We start from the raw sequence: 10,127 nt of genomic DNA, 5'->3' as shown, positions 1-10,127 counted from the left end.
TTGAAGACGAGACCTCCAATCCGCCCAATCCAATTCTAGGAGTTTCTACTTTTAGTTTTATTCTTGTTCAAACAATGTTTTTGAATATTTCTTTGAATATTTCTTTAACTTTTGCGATGAACATGAGTAGCTAAAGGAATTGTTGAGGATGTTCTGGTGAAGGTACACGACTTCATATTTCCCGTCGATTTTGTAGTGTTGGATATGGAGGAAGACATGAATGTGCCGATTATCCTGGGGCGTCCATTCCTTGCAACGGGAAAAGCTGTAGAGATCCAAAAGACACAAGCAATTGAGTCCACATTGGGGGATTTTTCATTGCCACGGTGGATGTTTGGTTCATGTGGTGGATCAATTTCTAAAGAAGAGACCGCATCAAATCCTAAAGTGAAGGAGAAGAAAACAAGCTGAAAATTCACCCAAAGTGGAAACCAAAATTTGTGATGGAGCTTTGAAAACTACTTGGTGGAAGAAGAGATTGGCTAGATCATATGCTTCCAAGATTGATAGAAAATCCAACTTTTCAAACTTATTCTTTGCTTAGCTTTGAATAAGTTTGGGGGGATGATATGGTGGATAGGGACACTAACGAGGTACGTATCTTATTGCTTTTTGTTGCTTTATTTTTTTTAGGATAGAATTATTTTTGTTAGAACTCCATGAATTTTTGCTTTGATTGGTTGGGATTTATTGAAAAAAAAAAAATTGAAATTGAATTGAAAAACTTGGTAGTAATTTGGGTGAAGACTAGTCGTCTATGATAAAAGAACCTTCCACTTTGAGCTATCACTTGACCATTGACTTGAGAGTTTGAGTAATAGGATGCATAAGTAACGAATTGCTTGTTTGCCTTGATTCATGCTATTTGCCCAGTGAGACTTGAGCTTTTAATTCTTTCATGTGTGATTTATCATCAATTGTGTATGTGTTTCTAGAACTTGCTCCTTGTCTTCTTGAGTTTACATAGTGACCTTAAAGATAGGGGAAGATGTTAGGCCATTGTTGTTAGCCTCATTTTTTACCTAAACACTAACCTTATTATATAATAATACCCTTGATAGCCAAGTTTGAGCCTATTGCCTTTTCTTTTGTCAAGCTAATCAAGTGGGTTGGGAATCCTAGACTCTAGAATTGTTGAGCTATGAAAAGAAGAATTTGGAGAGTTTAGTTGTTGAAAGAAATTGGTCGTGTTTAGCTTATCAAGTTGAAAATTGGTTGTACTTAGAAAAAAAAAAGAGAAAAGAAAAGAAAGAACAAAAGAAAAAAAATGGAAAAGAAAAAGGAAAAAAATATATATAGTATATAGAGAATAATTCAAGGCCTTCGGAAGTTGGGAAGAAATTAGACAGAGTCTAGTTATTGTGGAAAAGTGTTTTGGCGAATGGTTGAAGTTGAAAGTGGATTGTGCAATTTCTTGGGATTTTATCTTTTTGGGAATTTAGTCACTTTAGCCAAATATACCCTACCTTACCAAAGAGCCTACATTATAACCTAAACAAAAGACCTTTCGGACTCTAGATTTATTGTCACACGAAGTAGAAGAGAGGTTAGACATTGAGCAAACCTATGGTAAACCATGCATTTTTGATTGATTTGAGTGTTACTTTATATCTTATACACTTTGAGTGAGGTGAATATACACACATATATACATCCCGAGTGAAGCATGAATCCAAGGTGATATACGAGTTAGTAGTAAAAGTGCATTCGACGGCTTGACTTGATGGAATTTGTATTGTGATATGCTCCTTTATTCCGTATTCTTTGAGACGATGATGATGTCTAAACCTCTTTTGAATCCAAGTTTCTTCTAGTTCTTTTTCTTCATTGCTCGAGGACTTGCAATTGTTTAAGTTTGGGGGAGTTGATTCACTTGGATTTTACATGATTTTAGAGGGTAGTTTTACTTGGTTTTGATCATATATTGTGTACTTTGAGACATGGTTATAGCTACTTCTTTATTATGTTGGTATTTTGACCATTTTGTGAAGAATGTGTAGAAAAATGTACAAAATATGTGGATGTGCAACTGCTCAATGTTCGAGACAGCTTATCTGGAGATTTTGAAGTCCGATTCGCATGTAATGCATACCATTCTCTTCGTCTTCGAAAAAGAGCTTCGCGTGGATATCTTACACGTCTCAATCGGAGTTCGGTAGAAGAAGTTATGGCCGTTTTACCAAGACTGCGCAGTGCAGTGCAAACGAACCTGGCGACCCGCCAGCAATGTCACTGCACTGCGCAGTCTTGGTAAAACGGCCATAACTTCTTCTACCGAACTCCGATTGAGACGTGTAAGATATCCACGCGAAGCTCTTTCGAAGACGAAGAGAATGGTATGCATTACATGCGAATCGGACTTCAAAATCTCCAGATAAGCTGTCTCGAACATTGAGCAGTTGCACATCCACATATTTTGTACATTTTTCTACACATTCTTCACAAAATGGTCAAAATACCAACATAATAAAGAAGTAGCTATAACCATGTCTCAAAGTACACAATATATGATCAAAACCAAGTAAAACTACCCTCTAAAATCATGTAAAATCCAAGTGAATCAGAGAGGTGCCTTGATTTGCTGCATAGTTTGCAAAAAGAAAAAGAAAGATCCAAATCTCTCCGAAGCTCAGGTTGTGTTCATTGATATTTGGTTGTCATCACTATATTTTCCTATTAATACCTTGTTGATATGTTATTGCATGATTTATTTGTTTATGATCCTGTAAGGTTGATTGCAAAATAATTGGTCACTTCTGTCACTTGTAAAATCCCGTGGGCTCTTAAATAACAGCGCGTTAAGCTGTGATTTATAGTGTGGGTTGTATATAGTGCATTTCTACTTTGGGTTGATGCATCACCATTAATTATCATTCAACAGCTAGAGGAGGCAGCAAAAAAACACGAGGAGCTAATTAAAGAGCAGGAGAGTTTGATTGACATATTTTCAGAAGCGAGGCAGCAGCACGACAAAGGAGGAGAAGCTGAGAGAGAGTGTTAAGGTTGGTGATTGTCTATTTTAGGTTCCCTTTTGGAGAAATCGCGCAACACTAATAATCATATGCTAATGCCTCTGTCTCTTACTTGATGTGGTGTAAAGTTGTACTCCATGGTAGGTCTATAGCAGTAATTCACAAAACTAACAAAAGTACCTCAAAATTAAGTTGTCAAGCCAAAGTAGCAGGTTCTTAACGTTTACTGGATAGAAAATATAGAACCTGCATGCATAGTTTTGTGTTCAACAAGTCTAGAAATGTATTAGGTATGATTATGAAATAACAGGAAGCTAATTAGCACTTGGAAGGCAAAACGTATGTTGATGGTATCGACTTGAAATTAAATGTGATGAGTATTATAGTAGAAGGCTTCTATTTTTCTCCTATAAATAGATTGTTTCTCATGCTCAGTTATCCATCACAGCACAGCTCAAACAAAAAAAAGAAACAAAGCACACTCACATATATAGCAAGTAATCAAAATGAAGATGGGTTTGTGCGCCATTGCTGTTCTGTTGTCGTGCGCTTCAATCGCATATGCAGCAGATCCCAACCCTCTTCAGGATTTCTGTGTTGCTCTTCCTGATAACAAGGCTGATGGTAATCTAACTTACGAATATTAAAATTATAATATTCTTATTCTAGTATTCATATAGTAATAAATTTTTTGTATGTAGTTTTTGTGAATGGGAAGTTTTGCAAAGACCCCAACTTGGTGGTTGCGGAGGATTTCCTATTCCAGGGTCTCAACATTCCAGGAAACACATCAAATCAGCTCGGCTCAGCCGTGACCGCAGTCAACGTTAATCAGCTTCCAGGCCTCAACACACTCGGCGTGTCTTTGGCCCGGCTCGACTTCGCCCCCTACGGCTTAAACCCACCCCACACCCACCCTCGTGCAACGGAAGCCTTCCTATTGTTGGAAGTGGCACTCTATGTGGGATTCGTCACTTCCAATCCCGCTAATGCTAACCAGAGGAACAAGCTCTTCACCAAGTACTTGAAAGCCGGAGATGTCTTCGTCTTCCCACAAGGCCTCATCCACTTCCAGATCAACGTCGGCAAGACCAACGCTGTTGCTTTTGCTGGCTTCGGCAGCCAGAATCCGGGCGTCATTACCATTGCCAACGCGGTGTTTGGGTCAGACCCCCCAATCAACCCTGATGTGTTGGCCAAGGCCTTCCAAGTTGAGAAGAACATCATCGATTACCTCCAGGCTCAGTTCTGGCCCAACAACAACTAAACATTCTACGTATACTAGACTTTGGGATGAGGCACACATTATATGTTCTGTTTTTTTAATTACTTACTACAACTGCTCCACTCTGGGAAACTTATGTATTCCCAAAGTGCATCTGCGGTGATGTTATACTAATAAAAATTCACGTTATGTCCAAAATAATTATCCTCTCAAGCTTATGACATAAGATATGCTCTGTTGTCATTATATGTATTGATCGCGTACATCACCAAAATGAGCATTCATACTACTAATACATCATATGGATTGATCGCGTACATCATGTAGAGCTTAATTGCTAAATATAACAAACTTAGAGCTTAATCTTCCCATTTATCCGAGCATTTCCAAGAGAAAAAAGTATATTTCTCATTTACCTTCTCAAAAAGATTATTATACCTTCATAAAAAGTAATAGACTCCAAGAAAAGAAGATAAATTAAAATGTCAAACAAAAATAACTAACTTTTTACCTTTTTCTATCAAGAAGATGTAAAGATACCTTCTCAAAATGAAAGAAGGTATAATACCTCCCCAAGTACACTTTTCAGTTGGAGCATGAAACTTTACGAAGAAGAGGTAAATATGATAGTTATTTAACTTTACCTTTACCTTTTCCCTTGGAGATGCTCGTATATATGTCTATTGCTAGAGTTATCTGTTTCAAAAGGCATGTCTATCTCAATTTAATTTACTTTTTTAGACAACATATATCAAATTAAAGATAATTTTATAAGGATTCTAACGAGATTTCACTTGCATATGTTCCAATGTCAAAATTTGAAAAAAAAATCTTGAATTTTCATAATTTTCAATAAGCAACTTAATGTCAATATAGCTATCATAATATGTCAACATAATGCATATACAATGTTAATGTTAAATTGTTTTGATATATTCAATGAATCGTATTGATATGTTTAATACGATATATTGACATTTTGATCCAAAATTCTAATTTGGGTAGGCTTTTTATCTTTTTAAATTTAAATAATAATAAAACGAAATTACACATGATAATTTATAAACCACTGGATCTTTACAAATCTTATGATTATAAATTAATTGTAGTTAGCCATTAAAGATTAGTTATCAATGGATCATATGTATTCAAATAATAAATGTCACTAAAAATGACATATGACATCAAAGATTAGAAAAATCTACAAAATTATAACAACTTATCGAGTCCATTGTCTAAATTGCGCTACGACATTGCGTTAATATAAGGACTCAAATTTGGCATTAGTTTTAATATAAGAATTGATTTTAATTTGATCCATACCCTATAACATTCCAAATTCATTTTCCTCAATCTTTCTATGATTCTATCTAACTTGTATTTATAAATTCAACTACACAAACACAATACTCCATAATATATCAAAACATTTGACATCTGATAAGCTCTTTAATCCACATATGCAAGCTGGTCAGACAATTTATAAGTCATTTAACCTTACAGCTTAGCTACATATTCACTAAGTCTTCAGGATTCAATGAGTCTGTATTTCGTTTTTTTTATTGGGTTACAATAAGAGAGCCAACTCTCTAGGAACACATGCTTAGATAGCAACAAATCAGTCTCAACTCTTACCTATCTTATACAGCTAAAGTAGATTAACATCACCTTTTGAAGGATATCATTTAGCAATGGAAACATCTCTCATCTATATCGCTGCTTTAATTAGATGGGATTCTGTATTCCGTTTTTTGGTATTTCACCAACCATGTTGTGCTTAAGTTTTTTTATTCCTCAATTTTAATTTCTTTTGTGTTTCAGTTAGGTAATTTAGTTCTGTAAATGTTAACTAACGTTTATGTTACTCAATTCCATTGTTTGGTTCCATGTTCCTATTTCAAATTTTATTTTATTTTTTTCTTAAATAATAGGTAGTACTCCATCCGTTCACAAAAAATAGATAAGGTTTACCATTTTGGGCTGTCCACCAAAATTAGACTACTTTCTAAATATGGAACGTTTTAAACATTTAATATTAATAATGGCCCTACAATCCACTAACACTACTCATCTCTTACTTTCCGCATCTCTCTTACTTTACTAATTTTACATTAAAACACGTATCATACACAACTATGTCAATTTTTTTTGGACGGAGGGAGTAATATTTTATACTTTTGATTGATTGATTAACTGTTAAATATTGTTTATTATTCTCAACTATAGTACATATACTTTTTAGCATTTAAGTTCAAATGTTTGGTTAATAATTTATTATTATTATTTCGTTTAATTGAGATTATATCAATTTTTTTAACCTTCAAATTTTAGTGAAAAAGGTTAATTAGGGTTTAATTTTGGGAGAAGGTTGGTACAGAAATATTGAGAGAGAAGGTTCAAACTGACTTTAAATATGACGACAATGTTGCTGGCTCGTAATGTTTACAACATAGAAAAAATAGAATCTGCATGCATAGAAAGGTATGGCGATGTCACAGTTGCTATTTATATGGCTGATGATAAGGTATAGTGTAGTGTTCCAACAAGTTCATACGTCGATGCTTAATACTACTATTATTTTTGGCTATGGTGAAAATGAGATATTAACAGCCTTGACTTTTCATGTTAAAAGCAATTCTGCAATCTGCATAGGTAGTCAAGTGGTCGACTCAATATTTAAAAATAATTAAATTAATTTAATTGTTGATGAGTATTAACGAAGACTACTACTCTTTTTGTCCTATAAAAAGAGGGTTTCTCATCACAATTCACAGCTACAACAAAAGTGGGCAGCATACTTATCAGCTTAATTAGTAATCAAAATGAAGATTGGTTTTACTTTGTCCGTCGTTGTTGTTCTGTTGTCGTGCGCTTCGATTGCATATGCAGCAGATCCGAACCCTCTTCAAGATTTCTGTGTTGCTCTTCCTGATAACAAGGCCGGTGGTAATTCGATTTACTAAAATTTAGTACATTATTAAGGGACAGTTTGGTAGTAAAGATAAATAAAGTACCAATAAACAGAACATGATCAGAATACATAGTTTTTGTTTTTTGTTTTTTGTTTTTTACCAAATTGCCCTCAAACCAATAGTATTATAATCTGTATGTACTAATAAAATTGTTTGCATGTAGTTTTTGTGAATGGGAAGTTTTGCAAAGACCCCAACTTGGTGGTTGCGGAGGATTTCCTTTTCCAGGGTCTCAACATTCCCGGAAACACATCCAACCAGCTCGGATCGGCCGTGACTGCAGTCAACGTTAATCAGCTTCCAGGCCTCAACACGCTGGGTGTTTCCTTGGCCCGGCTCGACTTTGCCCCCTACGGCTTGAACCCACCCCACACTCACCCGCGTGCAACTGAAGCTTTCTTCTTGTTGGAAGGGGAACTCTACGTGGGGTTCGTCACTTCCAATCCTGCCAATGCTAACCAGAGGAACAAGCTCTTCACCAAGTACTTGAAAGCCGGAGATGTCTTCGTCTTCCCACAAGGCCTCATCCACTTCCAGATCAACGTCGGCAAGACCAACGCTGTTGCTTTTGCTGGCTTCGGCAGCCAGAATCCGGGTGTCATTACCATTGCCAACGCCGTGTTTGGGTCGGACCCCCCGATCAACCCTGATGTGTTGGCCAAGGCCTTCCAGGTTGAGAAGAATATCATCGATTACCTTCAGGCTCAGTTCTGGCCCAACAACTAAACATTCTGATTAAGATGGACATACATGTTTTGTGTGTTGTCTTTTTAATATAATAAAACAGTCAGCTGATTGACTTGGAAAACTGTGTTTCCAAATTATATACTTATATCATGTGATTAAAAATTTATAATGAAATATTGCTCCTTTACCTCCTGTGTTCCCAGTTCTTTTTGGTCATGTTTATTTGTCACGATCCTATTTGAAAAAGCAATCCAATTCCTTCATTTTTAAATAGTGACATTTGTTTTAATGAAATTGGAAAAAGAATAAGAATCTTGAAAACAAGCATAATAATACAGTTAATACTGTTTAGCTTGTACTCCCTCCATTTTGGTACATACAGTAGTAATAGAGATATTTTCTGTTTTACTAAAAGTTAACACATTTCTTCTCGTTTACTTTACTCTCTCTTACTTTATTCTCTTTTCATCTCTACTTTTTTTCATTTCTTCATTTATTCTTCATTTACTTAATTCACTTAACATAATTTTTTTTAATCTCCGTGCCAAAAATTAAAAATGCTTCCACTGAACGGAGGGAGTACTACTGAGTACATCAAATAGTACTCCCTTCGTTCCATAGTAATAGGGGCGTTTTTCCATTTCCGTCTGTTCTATGGTAATAGAGTCATTTTCTTTTTTAGTAAAAGTCAACACATTTTTCCACACCTACTTTACTCTCACTTACTTTTTTCTCTCTTCATCTCTCTACCTTTTTCGTTTTCCACTTTATTCTCTCTTTACTTAACTCACCTAACACAATTTTTCTTAATCTCCGTACCGAAAAGTTTTGCCTCCATTACTATGGAACGGAGGGAGTAGTTGGGATGGACCTTTCAAAGCCAAAGCCCAATACTATTATTAACTACTCATTCTAGGAAACCATTTTTTCGCAGTCTGGCCTGAATAGGAAACGAGTATTAAGGAGTACTATTAACTTTGTAATATTACAAAAAAATCAATCATAAAATTTAGTGTGAATTCGTATGAAAAGCTAAGTAAAGTCTAATTTTGCGGATTTATTGATGCTTGATACATGAAAAAAGCGAAGAGAAGGCCGTTTTCTATACTTAACCTTATTATCTTACTAGTACTCCTACCATTTTTTAGTTTTAAGTATCAAACAGAGACGAGGATCCTCAGCTGCACAATTTTGCACAGCAGCCACTATTTATTTTATTTATTTGATTAATTTTTTATTTATACGTGAGTAACAATAGGGGCTTTGCATAGCATAGGATCCCCACTAATCAAATAGACACTTAGTATGGAGCATTCCTTCTATTCCATAGCAGTAAAGACATTTTTTTTACAGGGAAATTAAGAAAAAATATGTTTAAGTGAATTTAAGTAAAGGAAGAATAAAGTAGGAAAGAGAAAATGTAGAAAGATAAAAAGAGAATAAAGTACTACCTCCGTCCCCCAAATTTTGACAAACTTTGATCCGACACGAGTTTTATGAAATGTAATGGAAAGTGAGTTGAAAAGGTTGGTGAGATGTGAATCCTACTTTTAAAGTATTAGTTTTATAATAAAATGTGAGTAGGAATGAGTTAGTGGAATATGGGATCCACTACCAAAAATAGTAAACTGTGTCAAAATTTGGGGGACGGAGGTAGTAATAGAAAGTAAAATAAGTGAGAAGAAATATGTTCGACTTTTACTATTAAAGGAAATGACTCTACTACTATGCAACGTACCGAAATGACAAAATGATTCATTCCACTACTATGGAACGGAGGGCGTACTTTTTATCAACCAAATTCTATATCAGTTTTGTTTAAAAATTATTATTAAAATTCATTTGGCCACAAATAGTACTCTCTTTGTCCGTCAGTTACTATTTTCATATGTCTTTTAATAATGGTCTCATTTGCTTTTTATTAATTTTGGTAACGAACTTCGCATTCCACTAACTTTATCTCACATAAAATTTATTACTATCTGTTCCTGAAAATTTGTCACTTATTTCAATTTTTATCCGTCCCTAAAAATTTGTCACCTTTCACTTTTACCATTTCTGATAGTGGACCCAACATTCCACTAGCTCATTCTACTCACATTTTATTAGAACATCTCCAATGGAGATAGGCTAGCCACAAGCTAGCCACGCCATCAGCACTAAAATTCCACCTGCCACATCATCATTTTAAGCAAATAGACTAGCCTAAGGCTAGCCACAGGCTAGCCGCAATAAAAGTAATTCAAAAACAACTAAATTTACGGAATTAAA

The 10,127-nt window shown here is 35.1% G+C and overlaps 2 protein-coding genes across 2 annotated transcripts; both read left to right on the top strand.

Annotated features, from left to right (window-relative positions):
- The first annotated feature begins 3,423 nt into the window (after positions 1 to 3,423).
- Positions 3,424 to 4,451, top strand: LOC125215794 (putative germin-like protein 2-1). The gene is made up of 2 exons (XM_048117343.1): positions 3,424 to 3,596; positions 3,674 to 4,451. The coding sequence occupies exons 1-2, from the start codon at positions 3,479 to 3,481 to the stop codon at positions 4,237 to 4,239; spliced, it is 684 nt and encodes a 227-aa protein (XP_047973300.1). The 5' UTR covers positions 3,424 to 3,478; the 3' UTR covers positions 4,240 to 4,451.
- A 2,532-nt stretch (positions 4,452 to 6,983) lies between these two features.
- LOC125215579 (germin-like protein subfamily 1 member 13) lies at positions 6,984 to 8,043 on the top strand. The gene is made up of 2 exons (XM_048117034.1): positions 6,984 to 7,143; positions 7,333 to 8,043. Exons 1-2 carry the CDS (start codon positions 7,020 to 7,022, stop codon positions 7,893 to 7,895), a joined length of 687 nt encoding a protein of 228 aa, XP_047972991.1. The 5' UTR covers positions 6,984 to 7,019; the 3' UTR covers positions 7,896 to 8,043.
- The last annotated feature ends 2,084 nt before the right edge of the window (positions 8,044 to 10,127 follow it).

The sequence above is a fragment of the Salvia hispanica genome, chromosome 3, assembly GCF_023119035.1.
Source record: "Salvia hispanica cultivar TCC Black 2014 chromosome 3, UniMelb_Shisp_WGS_1.0, whole genome shotgun sequence".
Lineage (NCBI taxonomy): Eukaryota > Viridiplantae > Streptophyta > Magnoliopsida > Lamiales > Lamiaceae > Salvia > Salvia hispanica.
The sequence above is the reverse complement of the archived record's forward strand: the minus strand, read 5'-3'. Positions and strand labels throughout refer to the sequence as shown.

Bases quoted from the DNA above. Each gene is read 5' to 3' on its own strand.
- LOC125215579 (XM_048117034.1), top strand. From the start codon at position 7,020: ATGAAGATTGGTTTTACTTTGTCCGTCGTTGTTGTTCTGTTGTCGTGC. The intron at 7,144-7,332 runs GTAATTCGATTT...GTTTGCATGTAG, and splicing joins TCCTGATAACAAGGCCGGTG to TTTTTGTGAATGGGAAGTTT.
- LOC125215794 (XM_048117343.1), top strand. From the start codon at position 3,479: ATGAAGATGGGTTTGTGCGCCATTGCTGTTCTGTTGTCGTGCGCTTCA. The intron at 3,597-3,673 runs GTAATCTAACTT...TTTTGTATGTAG, and splicing joins TCCTGATAACAAGGCTGATG to TTTTTGTGAATGGGAAGTTT.